This window comes from Cyprinus carpio, chromosome B18 (assembly GCF_018340385.1).
Source record: "Cyprinus carpio isolate SPL01 chromosome B18, ASM1834038v1, whole genome shotgun sequence".
NCBI lineage: Eukaryota > Metazoa > Chordata > Actinopteri > Cypriniformes > Cyprinidae > Cyprinus > Cyprinus carpio.
The window spans coordinates 13,867,340-13,890,739 of record NC_056614.1 but is presented as its reverse complement, the minus strand read 5'-3'; the positions used below and the strand labels follow the sequence as shown (position 1 = coordinate 13,890,739).

At 35.6% G+C, this 23,400-nt stretch overlaps 3 protein-coding genes across 13 annotated transcripts in view; all 3 read left to right on the top strand.

Annotated features, from left to right (window-relative positions):
- The window catches only part of LOC109056733 (pleckstrin homology domain-containing family A member 7-like), a 94,135-nt gene extending 92,682 nt beyond the window's left edge, over nucleotides 1–1,453 (top strand). For all 9 annotated transcript variants that reach the window (XM_042743933.1, XM_042743928.1, XM_042743932.1 and 6 more), the window contains 3 exons: nucleotides 594–727; nucleotides 806–936; nucleotides 1,023–1,453. In XM_042743933.1, coding sequence (XP_042599867.1) covers nucleotides 594–727; nucleotides 806–936; nucleotides 1,023–1,045 — 288 coding nt within the window. In that variant the 3' untranslated portion in view covers nucleotides 1,046–1,453. The remainder of the gene's footprint in view (nucleotides 1–593; nucleotides 728–805; nucleotides 937–1,022) is intronic.
- Nucleotides 1,454–2,388: 935 nt separating this feature from the next.
- LOC109070610 (CD81 antigen-like) lies at nucleotides 2,389–15,243 on the top strand. Of its 2 annotated transcripts, none has more exons than XM_042743938.1 (9): nucleotides 2,389–3,080; nucleotides 4,490–4,640; nucleotides 6,529–6,643; nucleotides 11,928–12,025; nucleotides 12,989–13,063; nucleotides 13,157–13,270; nucleotides 13,421–13,522; nucleotides 14,297–14,380; nucleotides 14,474–15,243. In XM_042743938.1, exons 1-9 carry the CDS (start codon nucleotides 3,067–3,069, stop codon nucleotides 14,534–14,536), a joined length of 816 nt encoding a protein of 271 aa, XP_042599872.1. In that variant the 5' UTR covers nucleotides 2,389–3,066; the 3' UTR covers nucleotides 14,537–15,243. The 2 variants fall into 2 exon arrangements, with proteins under 2 accessions (XP_042599872.1, XP_042599873.1); XM_042743939.1 differs by having other exon boundaries at nucleotides 4,449–4,640.
- A 473-nt stretch (nucleotides 15,244–15,716) lies between these two features.
- Nucleotides 15,717–23,070, top strand: LOC109070613 (E3 ubiquitin/ISG15 ligase TRIM25-like). 2 transcript variants are annotated; one of them, XM_042743936.1, is made up of 7 exons: nucleotides 15,717–16,074; nucleotides 17,269–18,125; nucleotides 18,495–18,590; nucleotides 19,101–19,349; nucleotides 19,428–19,450; nucleotides 19,527–19,675; nucleotides 20,649–23,070. In XM_042743936.1, exons 1-7 carry the CDS (start codon nucleotides 15,849–15,851, stop codon nucleotides 21,203–21,205), a joined length of 2,157 nt encoding a protein of 718 aa, XP_042599870.1. In that variant the 5' UTR covers nucleotides 15,717–15,848; the 3' UTR covers nucleotides 21,206–23,070. The 2 variants fall into 2 exon arrangements, with proteins under 2 accessions (XP_042599870.1, XP_042599871.1); XM_042743937.1 differs by having other exon boundaries at nucleotides 15,722–16,074; nucleotides 17,272–18,125.
- Nucleotides 23,071–23,400: the final 330 nt, after the last annotated feature.

Sequence of the window (23,400 nt, the reverse complement as noted above, 5' to 3'; positions counted from 1 at the left end):
GAACACTTGGAACACAAAGCGAAGAAAACAAAAATAATGACTTTATTCAACAATTCCTTTGTCAACAGTCTCCTCTGTGTATCATCCGTGCCACAAGGATGTGATGTTTCTACTTGTATTTAGCTTTGATTTGAAATAAAACAGCGCATCCTTGTGGTGTGGATGTTACAGAAGAGCATACGCAGCATACGGTGATAATGAGAGACACAGAGGAGACTGCTGACAAAGGAATTATTGAATAAAGTCATTATTTTTGTTTTCTTTGCTTAAAAAGTGTTCCCGTCACCTCATATAACCCAGATTGCACGTCTGATGGCAGATGGAGTATTCTGACGATGACTTTCATACCTTTTATGGACCTTGACACTGTTATTTACTTGGCAGTCTATGGGACAGTCACAGGCCTCCCGGTTTTCATCCAAAATATCTTAAATTGTGTTCCGAAGACAAACAGATCTTTTATGGGTTTGGAACGACATGGGGGTAAGTGATTAATGACAAAATTTTCATCTTGGGGTGGATTATCCCTTTAAGTTGCAGATGTCTATTATTTGAGAGAAACTCAGTGTATTGTGGGATTCCTCTGTTGTCAGCTGTGTACGCCACAGAAGGTGTCCATCCCAGAGCGACTCATGGATGTGGAGTTAGATGAAGACCTGAGTCCCGAAGAGAAGGAGACTCGTTCTCGCACCGTAGCAAAGATAAAAAGCCTACTGTCTAAGTCGAGGTATGGTGGGAAAATAAGACTTATGCCGATATAAATGGATGATGTACTAAGATGTTGTCTTCTTTTGTGGCATTTCAGTGGGAACTCTATGGATGTCGAGCACACAGATTTCAGTGAGCTGGATGAAGAGCAGCAACAGCAGGAGAGGATCATGAGCATTCATCGAGCTCTCGCCACAGAGGCCTCCATCAAGAGGAAGCAAGTCACCGGTGAGACATTATCAAGCATCTCTGAGAACATTATAATATAGTATTTTGTCATCCTGATATTTTAATTTTAATGTTTTGTTTTGCAGCCAAAGCCATGTCTGAGTGCTAAATCGTGTCGAGAAGCTTTCTTGGGAACCCACAGATTAATTGTTTTGTGTTTTTTGTACCTAATACATATTTATAATTCACATTCAATCATTCAGGTTCTTTGTTGTTCAAACTTTTTATACGTGAGATTGTTTTTTATTAATTTTACTGGTGAGCACTTTGTTTTAAAAATCTGAGTTTACTTTTTTTTTTTTTTTTTTTTTGCATGACATTTTCATCACCATGTAATCATGACTTAAAGGTACTTATTCTTTTGCAGTGTGGTTTATTATGTATAAAAATATTTCATTTTATTTAGCAAAACTGAAAACTGTCATCTTCATATATTAGATTGATCATTAAAAATTCACAATTTTCATACATTACAGACAATTAAGCTCAAGCTCTAAATAAAGTTTGTTTGCACAAAGTTGTTTCCTTCTTATTAAAACATAATAAAGGTTCCAGATATACCATTATTAAATTAGCATATTGTCTTTTCATATCTGTTTGTAGACAGCATAACACTGACTGCTTTTCATTTTTATTTTTATTTATGAAATCTTTTCGGGGAAATAAAAGAGAAAAATACATATATGGAAAGTTTTAAAGCTTTTTATGACCACAATAACTGAATTGTTTTACTCTTTATTAATATGTTCCCACACCTTTAAATACACACAGCTGACATTTTGTCTGCAAATTTCTGTACCTCACTTTCTTGATAATTCTATAAAAATTGTCATCTACTCATCCTCGCGTATATATGAAATCATAAGGGCTGAGTAGACTGAGACAGGAATTTCATATGAACTTTAATTCGCATTGAATAAACCATTCTCAACAAGACCAGGCAAGTCTGAATAACTTGACAACAGACATAATTACATTAAAAATTGAAACCCACAATTTTTCAATTTTAATGGAAATAAAAATGTGCGCTGTCTATCAATACCTCACTGGAACATTTTAGGAGATCGAGAAATTATAACAACAACAAAAAAAACAATGCCATTTATGTGGATTTTACAAATGCCATTTTAAAAGTCTTTTTCTTGTCCTCCTTTGAGTCTGTGTGCAGTTCCTGTTCCTTGAGCTCTGTGTGGGATGAATGTGTTTTCTCGTCCTTGTGTGGTTCTGATGGTTGTTCAGGGGCCTTTTCTGAACTGTCTGACTTCTCGGGCACAGCGGCGCTCGCACTCTCAGCAGGTGGGTCGGGCTGTGAAGAGGAAGCACAGCAGTTCACAACAAATCAACAACAGACTTGATCACGTGTGCTCACACAGTTTATCTCAGCCAAAGCTTGCCAGGAGTAATTCACAGTATGTTAGTCTCAATTTATCAACATTATGTCAACCCATATCTTATAAGAAAGAGCTCTGACCTCACTAAAGCCCAGTCCACAGTGTCTCCTGTTCCTTCCTGATAACTTCCCATCCAGACCCTGCTGATACTGGTGCTCGAGCTCTGTGTTAATCTTCCGATCCTCTGCCCCTACAGACACACAATATACCCTCTTCATTACAGACAGTTAAAGGCCATCAGCATTTTCCCATATTCCCAACGATGTTGATATAATATTAATAGACATTCAAATTATCCCACAACAATAAAATGTCTCCCTGATGGTTGTATATCAGTATCAAACTAGATTACGGTAGTTGTTTTATATTTTATAAGTGTAGAATGCATTGTAACCTGGTCCTATGTGCACAATAAACGCCAGGACATTACCAGTGGTTGCTTTAAAGGTCAGAGCATGTACTCTTTGACCAGTGATCGCTGAAGGGAAAAGGATATGTTGCGTACAGGATGTCATCTGATGGTCGAAGTCTCCACACAACCGGGAGTTTGGAAGTGTCTCATCCAACACAATAGGAGGTTGCAATCACTTTTTAAACTGTCAAGCATTCAAATCCACCAACCCTTCACTTCCGCCCTAGAGACTCACCGCTGCGGAAATGGGAAGTTGACTTGTGATCCCCAATAACAAGGCGTCCAGTGTGCTCCTTCTGCCAGTTCAAGAAAACAATTGAAGCAAGAATGGGCGATAGTGGGTATGTTCAAATTACATAATTGTCTGAAACAAAGAAATTACTTGACAGAAAGCAATGTACCTTTCCTGACCCCTGCTTCCTTTCAAACTTCCCCAAACCTTCTTATTCCCATAAACATCCCCATACCCAATTTGCGGTTCCTGTCTGCTTAACAGGTCAAAACAGATTCAGTTGAACCATTAGGGTCTTACAGAAAAGCATATACACTTACATTTTTTCTTATCTATCTATATCTATCTATATATATATATATATATATATATATATATATATATATATATACATATACACACACACCACATATATACACATACATATATATATATATATATATATATATATATATATATATATATATATAATATATATATATATATTAGCACACCACTTAAAATTAAAATGACGTTTAGATACAAATGCAGAAAAAAGCTTAACGTTAACAGACATAAACTGGAACTGAAAAACCTGGTAACGCTACAGTAGTTATTATGCAAAATTATTATGGCAGAAAACGCAATACCGTAGCAAACAGGCAGTTATTACACTAATAACATGCATATATCAATTCTTCAACACACTAATAACATTTAAAAATAGTTACAGCATATTGCTAACAATATGCTAATGCTGCTGGTTCACCGAAATGTCAGATCAGTTGTAGTAAATAAAAAAAATGCATGATGATGGAAACCACATACTTCATCTGGAGATGCGGGTCGTTTCGTGCCTTTACATGTTTCGTCTGAAGAACTCATGATTTTGAGAAGATTCTAAACTACAGTAGTCAAATTAACATTGCTTGCGCCTCCCTGCTACAACGTTTTCTTAGCAGCTAGCAGCTAGCTTGACCCGCGCGGTGTATCATGGGAGTTGTAGTTACAACGACACGAAATCGAGTTTCCTCTACTTTTAGCATCTATTTTTAATTAATCTTCTTATTTTGCTAACAAAATATTACATACATATATGCAATTTTACATAGCCCATATAAAGGCAGAAACCACTTTTGTATGTTCTACAGCAGTATTTGTAACGATCACTTGTTAAGAAAAACAGTTGAAATCTGTTTTTTTTACACTGATCTATAATAGAGAACTATATAGATCAGTGGCTGCAAACGTATTTTGAGTCAGCACATCAACACATTCTTAGAAACATATAAAAACTTACAAACTATAAAAATATAGAAAATACAACATAAATGATAATATAACACAAACTTCAGACAAAACAGCTGATTGATGTGAATTTAGATTCGCTGTGCATTGCCGTTTAATCAATTACAACAAAGTTTAATGATGTAGTAAATGCAGGGCAAAGCTTGGAGCGGGACACAGACATCTCTCTCCCTCTCTTTTTCTGGCTCAGTGCGTTTATATAAACACATGAGGTCTTGGGTTGTCTCTCAGAGTGAGTTCCGGACTGCAGATCGACTCATATCCATCTGTGAAACTGAGACCAGCATCGTTTCAGCACCTTCGACGACATCAAGCCATGGCTGTCACCGGCTGCTCTCAGTGCATCAAATATATGCTCTTCTTCTTAAATTTCATTTTCTGGGTGAGTTTGTTTGTTTATCAATATTATTTTCATTTAATTATTGTTTCTTGTGCTACCATTGAAAATTTCTGAAGCAATGCTTTATTGCTTTAGTTAAATGAATCCCAATGTACTGATTTTATTCGAAGAAGGCTTCAGAGCAGAAAACAATATATTCTGAAAGTTCTTCTTGAGTCTATTGACTCTATTAACAATTGTTCATTTGAAGTGATTAGATATGCATTTGCCAAAAATATTTTTTTTTTTTCTTTTTTTTTTTACACTGTTTATGTTGTTGAGCTAGAATTTAAGTATATTTAGAACACAGTCTATACATGAACTGGAATAAAAGCATGTCATGTCAGAGATAATTGGAAGTTTCTGTGCAAAATATTTTGTAAAGTATACAATACGTTTCTTTTGCGTCTCACAGTCGGCTAAATGGTATAGTCAGTGTTTTTCTTGTGAATGTTATCCTAGACATGAAGAAAAATGTGTCTCAGGCTCCAGAGAGCCTCCTGTGAGGGTTAGCTGTGGCTTTGCTGTATTTTTACACTTTATAATTATGTCCATGTGCTGTAGGGACACCATAACATAAATACACCATAAAAGAAGAGAGAGAGAGAGAGAAAAATCACATGTGGACAAGCTGTTTAAAAGTTGGAGTAAATTTAGTCAAATGTGATGTTTATTCATATTAAAGACATTTTTATAGGTTTTTGCAGTCATTCTGCTGCAATCACTTTATAAAATGTTTACACTCTGCAGAGCTTATTTTGACTAAAACATCACATGATCCCTGCTAAAAAAAACAGCATATGCTGGTTAAGTATGTTTTGACGCTGGGATGCTGGTTTGAGCTGATCCTTTGCTGGTTTGAGCTGGTCCTTTGCTGGTTTATGCCGGTCCTTTGCTGGTTTATGCCGGTCCTTTGCTGGTTTGAGCTGGTCCTTTGCTGGTTTGAGCTGGTCCTTTGCTGGTCTGAGCTGGTCCTTTGCTGGTCTGAGCTGGTCCTTTGCTGGTTTATGCTGGTCATTTGCTGGCAAAGTACCAGCGTAAACCTGAGCTGGTTTTGCTGGTTTATGCTGGTCCTTTTGCTGGCAAAGGCTGGTCAGCATAAACCCTTTGCAAAGGCCCAGCATGGTCCTTTGCAAAGGCCCAGCATTTAACCTGGGCAAAGGACCATGCATAAATAAGCATCCCAGCATCAAAACATACCTAACCAGCATATGCTGTTTTTTTCAACAGGGAAACAAGTTCAAACAATGGCATCACAGAGTAAAATAAATTGTGCATTTTGAGGAATGTCTAATTAGCATTTAACAGCAAGACAAATATTATGGAATAACATTCATTACTGAAAATAAATAATGTTTACACCAATTCAGAGATCTAAAAATAAAAGTCATGTCATTTTTCAGACTCATTTTAATATAAGCCTACAATTTACATTTGTGTTTTCACACAGCGCCATTCCGAACCCCTCTTGAGATACGTATTGTTTCCCGTCATTGTACTTTACACGCTGCCAACACAAAAATATATCGGGCTGGCTTCCACAATTCTGTGACTTAAGCGGCCACTTCCTGCTCTGTAAATTACAAAAAATAAATAAACAAACAAAAGGTATCACAGAGGCCTGACTCTCAGAGCTGAAGTGGACCCCCCACCCTTTTTTGTGCGTGAATAACACTAAACCTGTCAGAAGTTTCTTCCCCAAATGCAGGAAGAAATGACCTCTGGAATGACCTCAGGAAAAGAATTGAAACAAACATGTCTGGGTGATGACATCTGTTGAGGGATTTTAAATTCCAGCTCTTATAGTCAGTAAAAGTATTTAAATGGTGAATCTATCCTGAAAAGTGCTAATAAACATTCTGTTTTTTTTTTTATCTTCTCTTATTTTTAGCTGGCTGGTGGTGTGATTTTGGCTGTAGGTTTATGGCTTCGCCATGACAGTCAAACCAGCAACCTCCTAATGCTGCAGTTTGAAGGGAATCAAGCACCAGGAACTTTTCATATCAGTAAGTGATTGTCACTCACAGACCAAAGGGGGCTGAAGGCTAAAGTTCAGTTATAAAAATAATCATCAGTTTTAAGAATGGTACCAACAGCTTCTTCATCCCTCAAATACAGTAGGTTCAGATTTAAAATGTTAACTACTTTAGTTCCAATTATCCAACCTTGTTATTTAAACTAGCTACCCAAAGCCTACTATCATAACCCTCTGAAAATGATCAAGCCCATTAATTTCCGACCTAAATGCTCACTTATGCCCGATTTTGTTAATTAAATCCTCTTACAGTATAATTTAGATGCTGAACATTTATTTTGACTGTGCATTGTAATATTTCAGATTTAAGAAGTTGTAAAATATGTAAAATATTTGAATTATTATTTCATTAATTATTATTATAAATTAGTATGTATTTCTACTTCTGCTTACAAAAAAAAAAAAATGAGAAAAGAGACATACAGAATATGAAGCAGCATACATAATTCATAAATTAAGTAAACATAACAGAACTTGAACAGGTAATGCAGTGACATAAGACCTTTATGCAGAATGTAATATATAAATAGTTACATTTATGCAAATAATAATAATAACAATGAATTATTAATATTATTTAATACTTACATTTAATGAATTCATACATTTAGTTATATTTATCATTATTATTGTTAATAATAATAATTAGTAGTAGTAGTGGTGGTGGTGATGGTGATTTTTGTTTTGAATTTTCTTTTTCTCTCTTTCTTTCTTTCTTTCTTTCTTTCTTTCTTTCTTTCTTTCTTTCTAATAATTGAAACAATGAACAAATTACAACAAACTAAATGATTGGCCGAAAATATAAATGTTATAATAGTTTGTTAATATGCATGCTCAAGAAGCCTTTGCACTTTGAACTTTGAGAAACAATTACTCTTAAAATAGAGGAGCATGTCTCCTCAAAAGATAGAAATCGGAAACTGGGTCTAAGTTGGGCTCTGAGAGGGCCACTAAATCACTGTGTGTGTGTGTGTGTGTGTGCCTACTTAACCATATTTTGGGGACAAATTTGTACCCAAAAGTGAGCTAAACCTGACAAAATCACCAAAAAACTCCCTTTGGGGATGCCCTTATTTGTAAAACCGGAATAAAAATAAAGTAAACAAAGTGTTTTTTTTTTGTTTGTTTTTTTTTTTATCGTAAAAATGCATAATGTTTTCTGTGAGGGGTAGGTTAAGGTGTAGGGTTGGTGTAGGGCGATAGAATATACAGTTTGTACAGTATGAAAACCATTACACCTATGGAGAGTCCCAATTTAGATAGCCAAGTACTGGAAAACTGTGTGTGTGTGTGTGTGTGTGTGTGTGTGTGTGTGTGTGTGTGTGTGTGTGTGTGTGTGTGTGTGTGTGTGTGTGTGTGTGTGCCTATTTCATACATTGTGGGAACATTTTTTGGTCTCCATGAGGAAAACAGCTTATAAATAATACAGAATGAGGTTTTTTGAAATTCTTAATAATTTTTTCTGAGTTTTGTCTGAGGGGTAGGTTTAAGGTAAGGGGATAGAAATTTGTACAGTATAAAAACCATTACGTCTCCATAAAACATGGAAACCCAACATGTGTGTGTGTGTGTGTGTGTGTGTGTGTGTGTGTACAAGTATATTTAAACAACTATGATGGCAGCAGCACAATATCGTTGCATAAGAGCTTTTATCCTGTTTGTCATGTAGTCAGATGGAGTAATGTTGTCGTTCTTGTATTTTCTTTAGTAACACTGAATTCTGCTGCTTTCACATGAAATCAGTGATTCTCCAGACACTCCCACAGGGTGTTTTAAAAGAACTAGGGAAAGACTAAAAGTTACCACAGGGTGTGTGCATACTACACCCATGTGTGCGCACACACACACACACACACACACACACACACACACACACACACACTCACACACACACACACACACACCACACACACACACACACACACACACTCAAGTTTACACACTTAACCACAGCAGATGTATGCAGGGAATTCAGTGGCAGAAGGTCAGCATGTTGTGGGCACTAGTGTAGAGTTAGCACCCATTCATTTTTGTAGAAAGCATTGGGTTGTCTCTCTCCACTCAGTATAAGTACATGGAGGAACCAGAGCTCCACCTGTTTCTTTTTATAGCAGCAACAACCTTTTCTGATTAAAGAAGTTAGGGTTGTTGGTCTGGCCCACCCGGGGAAAGAAGAGAGAGATGAAGCGTTCCCCTCCCACTGCTACTGAACATCCGTGTAATTGAAAAAGCCCTGCTCATGTGCCCGTTACACCACAAATTAGAAGTGCTGGTTAGACAACCCTAAAAATATGTTCAAGCCCGGCCGCTGCAGCAAATCATTATAGCATAGAGAGGAATCTGGCTGGAGAATACTTACAGATTCCTAAATATAAGTTTTAAACGCAGAATGGTGCTTGTGCAGCAGGGATAGCTGTGTATTTTGCACAAGGAGACTGAAAGAGGATACACATAATATATAGGCCCTATACATACGTAACTTTCTTTTTATCTTATGCAGAGGTTGTTGGAGAGGTTGGAGATTTAAAAAATATTTTGCACCTTCTAATCAATAATAAAAAAATTCTGATCAAAAATTAGCCTTCCTAACACGAGCTGACATTTGACTCAAAGTGATTTCAGGGGCATTTTCTTTACTAAAGTAAATAGTAAATGATAAAATAAGAACAAATATATTAATGACAATCAATAGCACAAACAAAAACTATAACAAGAAACGTTTTCAGTTCAAAATTTAGCCTTCCTAATATGAGGTGACATTTGACTCCTTAAAGTGACTTACAGGGGTATTTTAACCTTTGCAATGGCATAATTTTCATCTGTCAAATTAAAAAAAAATGTTTATGAGCTCTTTAAAATTTCTATTTAAAACAGTAGAATAAGAAATAGAATAAGACAAGTAAGTTACCAATCTTATGTATAAAAAAAAAAAATGAATAAAAAATTAATTTGTATTACAGAGGGTGCATAGAAGAACACAAAAGTGGCTTGTAGGTACATGTTCAGATGTTTAATGGGGCTCAGAAGTGGCATGAGTGCAATTAAATTCCTTAATTCATGTGGAGATTAATGTTTTAAATCTACAATTTTGAATACAGAAATATTAAATGATTTTAAGTAACTGAAATTATACCTAAAAATAAAACTGAAACCGCCAGCAGGTGGCGGCAAGTCACTGATTTTATCACTGAATCATTCATTCAATTGATTCTTTTGAACGGCTGATTGTGCAAATGATACGTTCTGTCATCTGTCATCGCATTATCAAGCGCGGAAGCTGCGGGAATGAGTAGAATTGTTATTAATAGCCACAATCCCGCGCAGAAATTCAAGTCCTGCTCTGTGTGTTCTCTGCTAATAGCCCGACTGTGAATGATGGGAGCGGCGTTATGTTGTCAGTGAGCAGCTGCAGCTGTGGCGGGGATGATTTTTTGGTGTGCCGGCAGAACAACAATGCACTACGTTTCTTTTCCCCTCATTTTTTCCAGTTGGAGGAAATCCATCATAGACTCACTGCAATTAGAAGAAATCCATCGTAACAACAGAGAACTTTAATCCCTGCTTAATGTAACCCCATAGTTGCATCAGTAAGTTAAGCACACCTTCATTCAAATCAACCCATGCAAAAAAGAAGTGTGCTTAATTGCATTGAATGCACGCTTACATTTAAATTTAATATATTTTCAATAGACTTAATTGCAACTTCATTACAGATTAATAATTACAAAAATATATAAATACATGACAAACAAGTTTTAATAGAAATGACACTGACATGTAATTTAGTTCACCATAAATGCTTGTCAGTAGGCTACATAATTATGAAATTACATATAATAATCTTCTTAAAGGGACAGTTTACCAAAAAATTAGGTATTTTGAAAATTGTTGATAACCAAACAGTTGACGGTAACCAATGGCTTCCTTATTATGGAAAAAATACTGTGGAAGTCAATGGCTTCCGTCAACCAACAGCCAACCAGCATTTTCTTTTTTGGGCGAACTATCCCTTTAAGTCCTACCTAATATACATTTAAACTATAATAGATATTCATTTAATTGCAGTTAACATCCAGTTGAGTGTATGAAAACATTAAATTCATTATGCACTTCAGCATATTTTTTTAAGTTTATAATTTCTATATAAGTACTTTTTAAAAATCAGAAATGTGTTTTTTTTTTTTTTTTACAATTAAACAGTGGTCTGTATGGGTGTTGTGTGTTGCTGTGCAGCTGCTAGAATATTCTTTTGAGAAATCGTTCTTTTAGTGTATTGTGATATGGTTGTTAGGGTGTTCAGAGTGGTTGTTCAGAGTTGTTACTAGGCTATTGTAGGTAAATGAAGTTCAAAACAGCCAATTCTCTTAATGTAAGTGTATTGTATTTATTCTGCATGTTTTATCAGTCACTATGTTTGCAGCACAAACCAAGGTTTATACTTTATGGGTTTAGAACAAACTAACAAACAACAACAACAAAAACCCTTTAGTATAATAATACATTTGCAGTTAATTTACAGGGAAGCTGAAAAGCAGATGGTGTTAGAGATGGGTTTGTTTTCAGATGCTATTGTGGAAGTCTGATGGAGAACAGAGAGCAAATGTGCTTTGTTACGTAGAGGGTTCCTGTTTGGACTAGAGTTTCCTATGCCTATTTATATGGTGAAGTGCTCTTTTACCTAAAGATTCTCTCTCTCTCTCTCTCTCTCTCTCTCTCTCTATCTCTCTATCTGACTTTTGCAGCATTTAAAGCTACTGCTATGGTAAATCAAACAGGAAAATCCACATGAGCTTTTTTCCCCATTTGTATTGTTTGTCTGAATTTCAGTGCCAATAACAAAATGAGCAAAGAGAGGAATAGAGTTAACCAGCTCAGATCTGAGCTGCAATACAATGTAAGATGAAGAATAGCAGTTACTTCTAATTTAATCAGTGCATTATTTTATTTATCCATAATTTAATTTTTTAATCTATCCTTACGACTGACTGATGACTGTAGTTTCAGATACACTCAAATATATACTGAGAGGGTTCAAATGTGTTGTAGCTAATGTTTAACACTGCTGCACACTTGCCATCTAGTGGCAACATACTGCATTAACTCATTATGTCATGATGTCATTTCTACCAATCTCAACACCTGTTTGTAAAAATGAGGAGTGAGTGCTATGGAAACTGTATGAACATGTGCAATTAATATGAATCTGTGATTATGATGTTAAGCTCATTCATCCATTGTCTCTGTTGCTTTTTCAGGTGTGTATGTTCTCATAGCGATTGGGGCTGTAATGATGTTTGTGGGGTTCCTTGGTTGTTACGGAGCTATTCAAGAATCTCAGTGTCTCTTAGGAACGGTAGGTTTTTACTCATCTCACACTATTAGTATAATATGTAAGTTAAAATTTATCCAGAAAGATGAATAAACATTGATTTATGCATTAATTGTTTAATAATTCAACCAGATTCTATTAGAAGATGAGACAATACCTTTGTGAAAAAGAACAGTTTTGCATACTTTTAAGTATTTATTACAGAAATAATTTACTTTGCTGTGAAATAATGTTATGTTTTTGGGCACTAAGCTGCATGTCTGTTGCAATTGAAAATGTATTTTTGTTTGCAGTGCAATTAGCTGAACTTTAGAGTGATATTTTTTGTTTTGTTTTTTAAGTAGGATTTAAATGCATCATTATATGATGTTTTTTTAAGCACTTCTATTGTCTTTAAAATTTGGTTAACGTGTACTGTCGAATGTACTGACAAGCATTTATGGTAAACACTACTTCATATGGTATTAAAACAATTCCTATTGAAACTTGTATGTCAAATATTTAATTGTATTTGTAATTATAAATTGTTTTGTAATTACACATGTAATGATGAAGTTGTACATTTCTGAACTGACACATATAAAGTGTATTAACTTTGAAAGTGTAAGCACACCTAAGTGGCTTTTTATTTCATTAATATTATCTTATCTGCAAGTACAGTTTTTAAAAACTTACTTAAAAGTTTTAAAGTACACCAAAACTGCAAATTCAACACAATTAAGCACACTTTTTTTTCACAAGGGTAGTCATGATGTCAGTTTGTAGGCCAACCCAGAAAGCTAATTCGCTAAAGCTAATATCCATGTGGAATCTTCTATGGGTGTTAGGCATGTTTTATTTGGTTTTTTAAACTATAAGCTCTGTGTTTAACATGAAAAAGTGATTTGAAGAGTTGTTTCATCTTTTGTTCTACACACTACACACACGTTCTTCCAATTCAAGTGTTTCTTTTGTTCATCAAACAGTTTATCTCTTTTTCTTCCTCAGTTCTTCACATGTTTAGTGATCCTCTTCGCCTGTGAGGTGGCAGCAGGACTATGGGGCTTTATTAACAGGGACACGGTAAGGCTAAAAATTTTGTACATGACACTCAGAAAATCTGTAGTTTAAGATTTCATTTTAAGGCTGTCACGCTCTCACTTTCTGTCTGTCCAGATCTCCACGGAGCTCATTAACTTCTATGATGCGGCATACATTAAAGCTGTGGATCCTGTGGACACATCATCCAGACCAGCAGCTTCCAAAGTTTTGGAGGTCTTTCATAACTCAGTGAGTTGCCAAAATCTATTCCTTTATCAAAATCCTTCATTTTGGACAGTTAATAATCACTATCACTTATATATATATATATATATATATATATATATATATATATATATATATATATATATATATATTTTGCTCTCTCTCAATATCTAGCTGAATTGCTGTGGTAAAGGGGATGAAAATCCACTTTTCAAAACTGTCCAGACCTCTCTGTGTACCGAAAAGACACTCCAGCTTGACCCGGTCATCTCCCAGGTATCTTCTGTATGTTTAAGACCATGATAGAGAACTCATTTCAATTCAGCCTGATCTTAAGGCAAGAATGTAAACACATCAATATATTTCTATGAAAGAGTAAAGTTTCTTTTAAAGCATATTTTGATGGACTGTTATGGTTTTAACTCCTCTAGAACTCTTCACTTTTCAGTTGATTCTTATGAAAATATTCTTAAAGGGTTAGTTCACCCAAAAATGAAAATTAACCTGTTTTACTTACCCTCGAGATGTCCTAGTTGTATTTGCCTTTCTTCTTTCAGACGAATCCATTCAGAGTTGTATTAAAAATTGTCCTGGCTATTCCAAGCTCTATCATTGCAGATGGTGGGTGTCTCTGTTCAACAGGCCAATAGACGTTAAATAAAGTGTGCGAATCCATAATAAAACGTGCCTCATATGACTTACGTTATTAATTAATTAATGTCAGAATCTTCAATTTTGTGTGAACTAACCCTTTAATAATAAGCCATGCCATGATATTTTTCTAAGTGCAAAAATCTTACCCGTTTCATTTATGTATGCATTACAAATTTATAGTTTGTTTATTTTAAAACTGTGTAATCCAAATTAATATAAATGTAAAAATGCAATTCATTTACATAAATGTAAAATTAGGTCTAAATATCGTTTGAGTTTAATTGGTATTAAACTAAATTATAACCAAATCAAACAATCTTATAAACAGGGATATTTTGATAGCTGACAGTCTATTTGATTGTGGATAGACTAATGTATTGATGTTGTGCGCTTCAGAGTTGCCACACAAAGATAAGGGAACTGTTCACTGAGAAACTCCACATCATTGGATTGGCCGCCCTAGTGATTGCTGTCATTATGGTGAGAATAAACTCACACATGCACAATTACAGACTTGTGCTAGGAATAACTAAAGACAGCTGTGTGTGTGATTTCTCTCTGCTGTGTGTCTAGGTTTTTGAGATGATCTTCACCATGGTCCTCTGCTGTGCAATCCGCAATGCTCCTGCATATTGAGTTGCTGGATGATGACCAGCCTGATCAACAATGTTTGATTTTGGTAGTGATGGGCAGGAGGCCATTTCACCTCTGCCTTTCCTCTCTTTTCAAGTTCAAGTGTCCACACACTGAACATTGATCCCTGTGTTTGTAGAGAGGACTTCCTATGTGAGGACATCAGAATACAACACCAAGGGCTATATAAATAAACCAGTAACCAATATCAGGGAGGAGGAAGAATGTGATTGACAGTAATATGAATAACTTTGCCTTAATGTTTTATTGTTTTACTTTTATTTAATCATTTTTATTAAATTTGCTCTTATGGTCTGTTGTTCAACTTTTAGTAGTAAAATTGCTTCAACACACTCTTTAAGCGTGTGTGCATGCTTGTTTGTGAAGTAAATCATTGTTATGTTTATAAAGAGATAAATGTTAACCTATGAATCCATTAGGCAACAAGTCAATTTGTGTCTTCTGAGAATGCATATCATACCAGCCCATAATGATGATGTCATGATAATCCAATGATAACCCACATGAAACAAATCAAAATTTTACCCAATGAGCCTGTGGTATTTTTATTTTGTGGACATTCTGTTTATTTCTAATAAACCTTTCTAATTAAAAAATTCTGCCAAATTATTGTGTTATGAATGTTGTGTTAGCAATGTATTGAATCTTACCTTGTTTGAGGCATGTTTGTATAAAGTTTAGGACACAAATTATTGTACTTTTATTCTGTAGAAACAGAATGTTATTAAGATATAATATTGTGCACTGTCGCTTTAAGAGTAGATAGATAAAATGATGCCGTCATGCACAGAAAATATTGTGCAATGTCACTTTAAGAGCAGAGTAAATATTGTGTAACTAAGATATAATATTGTGCATTGTCGCTTTAAAAGTAAGTAGATAGATAGATAGATAGATAGATAGATAGATAGATAGATAGATAGATAGATAGATAGATAGATAGAATGAAGCAGTTTTCCACGGAAAATATTCTACACTGTCGCTTTAAGAGCAGCAGAGTAAATATTGTGTAACTAAGATATAATATTGTGCATTGTCGCTTTAAGAGTAAGTAGATAGATAGATAGATAGATAGATAGATAGATAGATAGATAGATAGATAGATAGATAGATAGAATGACGCAGTTTTCCACATTAAATATTCTGCACTGTCGCTTTAAGAGCAGCAGAGTAAATATTGTGTTTGCATGTTTCAAAAGGCGAGGCTCCGCCCACTCAGTTTTAAAGTGTGTAAGGTCAGTTTCGTTTGTTCGATCGTGAGGCGTCTGCTGTAAGTGTAAATAACGCGTTAAAGATGGGCGCATCTAATGGCAAACCTCTGAAATGTCCTCTGTGCTACGAGGAGTGTCGTGAGCAGGTGACGCTGGCCTGCGCTCACAGCTTCTGTCGGGCTTGTATCAGAGAGCTGTGGAGCGGATCTCAGACCGGACCATATTACTGCCCCGAGTGTAGATACGAGTACCAGAGTATGCCGGACTATACTGACGGAGCGTCAACATCTGCAGCCACACCAAACACACGTACGTTCACAAAATAAATGTTGACTTTGTTGACCTTGAACATGCGTATGTTATTATTATATTGCACGTGTAAGTTACTCGTGACCACAGTCTATGCTTGTGACGTAGTAGGCCACAGCTACTCCTGTGTTGTTGTCCGGTTGTAGTTGATAAGTTGTCCCTCTCCTGTCAGGTTCCAAGCATTAAGCTTTAAATAGTCAAAGGGATGATGCGTGTATGGGTCTTATATAGTAAAAGAAAGAAAGGGAAAAAAACAACGTTTCTCAGTCACATAGTTTATTTGATTTGTCTGCTAACAATATCCAACATACTTATGTGTTGAGAGAATTATGGTATTTGTGTCTTTTTTATTCTTTCAGGCATGACTATTTGCACCATAATACCAATACAATATCTGCATCCTAATTTCATAGCTAGATTTTTTTAAATTGAATGTATTTTAAAGCACATTATTGAGTTAATATGTATATATATTTATATATCAAAATAAAATATTTGCAAAATTGTACAATTGCAAAATTACTTGAAATGCTGCGCTATAATATTTAGTGACATACAATACAGTAGATAATTCAACTCAAGCTCTTCACAGAAAGTTACTTTGATAAACAAGTTCTGAAATATATATTTGGGGTAAAATAGTATGTTGTGATGGAAATGATGCCATGACTGAGAGATTGCATTTTTGAAAAAATTTATTAAGCAAAATTAATGTCAAAATGTTTTTACAAATTGTACATTTAATTTTCATATCTGTTATTCATATATCAAAAATAAAAAAGTTGAAATCTGTCGACCCCTAAAAAACTGATGAGCTCAAAGCTGATGAAAAAACCTTGTAGACTTTATTTTAGTGTCCCTGTTACATGTAATTATTTTAGTAATAACAGCACAATGTGCATTATTACATGTAACTAGCCCTAAACCACTCTCTAACCCTATAGTATGTAAGTAGTAGGTGTTGATCATTTATATTACTCAGTAATTACATGAAACAGTTTTAAAAGTTGTAAGTTGTGAAGATTATAGACCTTTTATACAGTGCATGCCTTTTCCTCACAGCCTGGTTTTAATTAATTTTAAATTAAATAGGAAATATAACCTGACTAAGGTCTATTACACTGCAACAAAGACACCATAAAATAAATAACCAAGACACGCATTTATATATCAATGTAATACTATGTTTTCAAGTAGATTGGCCATTTGGAAAGAAGCTGTACGGCCGGCACTCAAAGAAATGGCACAGGAAGAGGAAGTACAGTTCAGCATTCCACGGTGGTGGACACAGACTGGGCTCAGCCCCATCTCATAACACCGTCAGTGACTACGATGTAGTCAGAATCATTGACTCTGATGAAGACACATCAGTACCAAGGAAAAGAAAGGCCGCAGCAGACGAACGCTCTTCTGGAAGCCGGTCTCCTTCAATGGTTTGGGGGACCACCTCTACGAATGACACATCCTCACAACGCACACCTCCAGACACAAATGAGATCACGTCTCCTCACGTAGAATCATCACCTGAGAGGAAAACAAGTTCCCCTCAGCAAGACCAGCATCCTGTGGCTTCCTGCAGCGACACCGGCTCACCCAGGACGAGCAACACACCTCAGGGAGAGAAAACCCCCTCACCAGCAGTTAGTGCCTCCTCTCATACACCTGGGAGGCAGGAAACAGATTTTAACAGTGGAGAGCCCCTCAGTATCTCAGCAGCATCTTCATCAGACAGACTTTCCAGGAGCAGTTCTGTGCCTTGCCATTACTGTCCCAGTTCAGAACAGAAGGTGGCGGTAAAGACCTGCCTGGTTTGTGGGGCCTCCATGTGCGCAGAGCACCTGCGGGCACACCTGGAAAAGCCGGTTTTCCAGAACCACCCGCTGGTGAACGCTGTGGAGGATGTGTCTCTGTGGAGATGCCAGGAGCACCAGGAGATGAACCGGATCTACTGTCGATCATGTGCAGTGTGTGTTTGCACTGTGTGTTCCCTGGTCGGGTCGCACAAGGGGCACGAGTGCATCAGCATCCGCGAGGCAGAGCAGGAGCTCAGGGTGGGAGACTATTGGGCATTATGTTTATACACCATTTCCCCTTTCTAAATAGTTTTTAATTGGTGATTTAATATGTTGCTTAAGATTTAGTTAAACCTGTAGTTTTAAGTAGCATACTAATGTTTAAATGTTGGCAACATTTTTTTAATGTTTTTAAAGTCATTTTGATCATAAATTCTTTCTATTTTAAAATATTTTAAAATGCAATTCACATGAAGAACAACATTTATTTGAAATAGAAATCTTTTGTAGCATTATAAATGCCTTTACTCTTACTTTTGAGTAATGTGTACTTGCTGAATAGAAGTATTAATTTCTTTATTTCGAAAAAATGTGTTGCTCATTGGTTTATCTGCATTAATTTCTCAGGGTTCGCTAAAGAATGAGATGCAAAAAATACAAAAAACTGAAAAATCCATTCAGGAAAAACTCTCTGAGCTCATTGAGAAAAAACGTGGGGTCCAGGTAAGTGTGACAATGTTTGTTGATTTAATTGTTGCAGTTTAGCGAGGTTTTTTATTATTACAGTTAGTTATTTTTTTATTTATTTTCACCTAAAAATAAAAAAATTCTGTCATTAATTACTCACCCTCATATCGTTCCAAACCTGTAAGACCTTCATTCATCTTCGGAAGACAAATTAAGATATTTTTTGATGAAATCCAAGAGCTTTTGAACAATTTAAAGAACTACCCCTTTAAGTTGTTCATGGGTTTATGCTCTTTGTCCAATGTTGTTATTAACTAAAATTATTGAAAGTCATTTTTGTTCATTGAAATACAGCTGAAACAAAATAAAAAACTAACTTAAAGTGCTTAAAAGAAAACTAGAAATGAAAAAAACAAAAGTTTAAGTACTAAAATTACTAAAAGCTTTATAAATAAAAGTCATAAATGAACATACAATAACATCAAATAAAATGCTAACTCTGTGAACAGGAGCTTTTGCTTCCCTGGTGTTTTGTGATTCTTGCAGGCAGGGCTAGAGGACGTGCGGGCGGCCGTATTGCAGCAGTATCAGGCCATGCGGGTGACTCTAGAGCATGAGGAGGAGCAGGCTTTACTCTGTGTGACCCAGGAAGAGGACAGAGTGCTGGGAAGCATTGAGAAGCAGCTGGACACATTACAGGGTGCTTTGATATCTAGCCAGAGTATATTAAACACACTGCAGGGAATGGCCAATGCTGAAGGGGCATCACAGTACCAAGACCAGGCCTTCATCATGGTATGACAAGCAGCATTGATCTTAAACTGATCGAAATATTCATTAGAAAATATTATTCATTTTTACCGGTTATTTCAGGAATACAGCAAGATGGCAGGACGGTAAGTAAAATGGTTCAAATAATTGTTGATTATTAAATAATTATGTTTATGAAGTAAAACTGATATCCTCCTCCAGACTGACTGAATTGTCTGATCCTGTACAAAATCTTGAGACTCCCGAAGAGATAAACCATAACCGGCTGGACTGTCTTAATAATTGGACCGAGAGGAGACTGGAGACTGTGCTCATATCACTGCCTCATCGAGACCCTTTCAGACTGCTGTGTGAGGCTTTTACACACTTCACAGTATAAATCATATATATTATAATACTGGAATAACATATAAAAACAACCTATAGTGATGATCAGTGTTAGGAGTAACACATTACAAAAGTCACGATATAACAGTAGTATGTTACTTTTTGCTGTAACGCAGTAATATAATGCATTACTAATAAAATTTGGGTAATATTATTACTTGTTACAATCTCGGTAATGCAAGTTACAACAACTATTTTAATTCAAAATTAAGTGGATTATATTAAAAGGAAAATTCAAAATTAAAATTTTGTCATCATTTACTCACCCACAAGTTGTTCCAAACCTGTTTCTTTTCTGAAGACAAAAGAAGAGATTTTGAAGAATATGGGTAATAAAACAGTTTCTGATCCTCTTTGACTTGCATAAAGTATTGTCAATGGGGACCAGCAGAATTCAACAGAAGAAAGAAACTCATACAGGTTTAGAACGACATGAGGGTGAGTAAACGAAGACAGAATTTTTATTTTTGAGTGAACTATCCCTTATTAAACAAGGATGAATTAAATTTATCAAAAGCCATATAAGTTGCAAAATATTTCTATTTCAAATAAATGCTGTTCTTTTCGTCAAAGAATCCTGAAAAGATCAAATTTTCAACAATGATGTTACTTGAGCACAAAATCAACATATTAGAATGATTTCTGAAAGATCATGTGACACTGAGTAATGACCCCTTAAAAATCACAGGTATGAATTACATTATTAAAATGTTAAATTAGAAAACAAATATATTTTAAACTGTAATCATATTTCACAATATTACTTTTTGTTACTTTTATTTTTTACCAAATAAATGCAAAACAGTTGAGCATAAGAATCTTATTTAAAAAATTAAAAATGCTGCCTGGTAAAGTAAAAATGTTAATTGGGGCCACAGGAAGACGTGATTGGCAGACACAAATATAATGTTTGACAGCTGATGTTTCTGTCTGCAGATGGGATAAGCCCAACTCTAGATCCTGATACTGTCCATCCCAAGCTGCTGCTGTCAGATGAGAACAGGACGGTGCAGTACAGTGAGACCCAGCAGGACTACCCTGAGCAGGAGGCACGCTTCAACATTTTCCCTCAGGTGCTGGGCTCTCATGGCATAGACGGAGGCTGCTGCTACTGGGAAGTGGAGGTCTCTCAGGATGAGGGCCGCTGGAAGGTGGGGGTCTGTGATGGACTGATAGGCAGAAAGGGACAAAAGGACATCTGCCGTATCGGTTTCTACCCTAATTCTTGGTGTTTAATTTACGAGAAGGGAAAGGTGGAAGCCCTACATGATAAGGTAGCTACACCTGTGTGTTCTGCTGAGCTCTGGAAGGTCGGGGTGCTGCTGAATTTTAGTGAGGGTCGCTTGTCTTTTTATAGCGTGGCCAGGGAGGGTTCTCTTTCTTTGCTCTACAGTTTTGAGCATACGTTCACTGAGCCACTGTATCCGGCACTGGCGGTTTCTAAAACTCAGCTCAGCATCTGTGATATATTTACCAAGACCACTACAGACTAGACTACGTTTGTGCTTTTATGAAAGATTTTATTATAATTTTAAAGGAATAATTCACACATTTTTTTATTATTATTATTTTTATTTACTCACCCCTTAGGCTTTTCAAGATATAGGTGACTTTCTTTCTCCAATAAAATTTTTTAGCTGAGCCCATCATCCTTTGCAATTTAAAAAGTTCTTGTCAAGTAGAGGTAGCATCATTTTGCAGATAAAAAACACTAAATAAACCCATGTGGCTCCTGACGATAAAGTGAGGTCTTACCAATCTAAACAATCGGGTCTGTGCAAGAAACTGAACATTATTTAAGTTTTTTCCTGTAATCCATAGCCTCAGATAAATGTGCGAATGTGAAATTATGCCAGTGTGGTTTACAACAGGATCAAAAGAAAGTACCATTTGAACAAAATAATGTTCAGTTTCTTACAGAGACTAATCGTTTCACTTCATAAGACCTCAAAATATCATCAGGAGCCACTGGGATTCATTCAGTGTTTTTGTATTGATTTTTTCCAAATGACTTCCAAAGATCATGGGTTTAGCTGGAAATCATCTTTAATGTTCTACTGGAGAAAAAAGTCACCTATATCTTGGATGACTTTAGGGTGAGTAAATAAACAGAATTTATTTTATTTACTATTGAACTATTCCTTTAAGCTATTCACTTTTACATTTCAAAAAACATTTCACTTAAGCTGGTGAACGATCTCAGCTTCAGCGTGGATAGTGAGAGCTAACTGATCTCTGCTTCATTACAGTTTTGCACATATTTTTTCGGCGCAAACGTTGATTTACCTTCAAAACACCCGGTAAAAGAGTCGCACGGTAACATGCGTCATCACTACGACACACCCTATACGCCATTGGTTCTGGCTTTTGTTCACACAGAGCTCGTTCCGGGACTGAACCCGGCAATGTTATTAGGTCCCAAACCAGGGATCAATCTCGGAATCAATCCCGGGACTTGTTTGCGTTCACACAGAAGGCAATCCGTCAATTTTCTGGCAATTTTCCAGCAATTTTCCTGGACCAACGTGCTGTGTGAAAGGGGCTTTGCAAATCGTAAATGCTGAACTCGAGTGTAAGAGGTCTTGAAAACAATGGCCTATTTTTTTTCTGAGTGATTGATGATGAGAGTATTTTCTGATTTTTAATGGATAGGATTTACATATATAACCTTTTAAAACTCTATTTCCATTTCAAAAAATGTTTTATACATCCATTTATATATCAAATGGTGTTTTATCAAAACAATCTTTAAGTCTTTTTACTTTTTTCAGCCATTTCTTGAACTTCTTTTTATGTTTCTGCTAGGATTCATGTCACTTGAGATAAATAATTTGTATTTTTATATCGAGTAAAATATAAAATTTGCACTATATTTACATGTACACTTTGAAATCAAATGAAGGCCAGGAGAAATATTAGTCAAAAAATCTGAAGACAACAACCATTCACATTCCAAATGAAACTCATAGATTTTCTGAGTTACTTTTATGTCAATCTAGAATAAATGTAATAATAAACACTGAGTTTTTCAACATGGAACATGTTTCCATTCATTATCCAGGTTTATGTTTATGTATATATTTTTTTACTAGTATCTCAATCAATCTTCTGATATTTTTGAAATATTTACTACCATATCTATGTCATCTTTTATAGTTTTAGCCAGTGTTGAACTGTTGGCAGTGGAATATTTCCGCCTGTGTAGATTATGAATACTCCATTTAAACTCTAGGTGGCAGTATTGTTGAATATCTAAACAGAGGAAACGTTGACATTTAATTCATACTGAGGAAACCAAACAGATAGTTTGAACTGTACTGCAGTGCTTAATGGATTAAACTCAAATGATTCTTAAAAATGGTCTGATTTTTTTTTCTGTACTCTCCTGCATTGTATTGTCAGAAAAGCTTTTCTCTTTTTTTGTGTATGTTTTTTTAAATAACGATGTGCCCTTTTATTCTCACTCAGCCTCTGGTGGGAGGAGTCCATCAGGTGCAAGACAAAATGAGTCATCAGTTCCAAGATCTCTCTGTACCCTCACACAATTCAATTCATTTCAAATCAATACATATTGCCGGATTAATAAAGATGAAGAAAAAGTGAAGAAAAATATAGTGATAAGACCCTTTTGGCAAGTCAATACATGCCTGTATTGACAGATTCAAACGACTTCTGCCATGCTTATAAA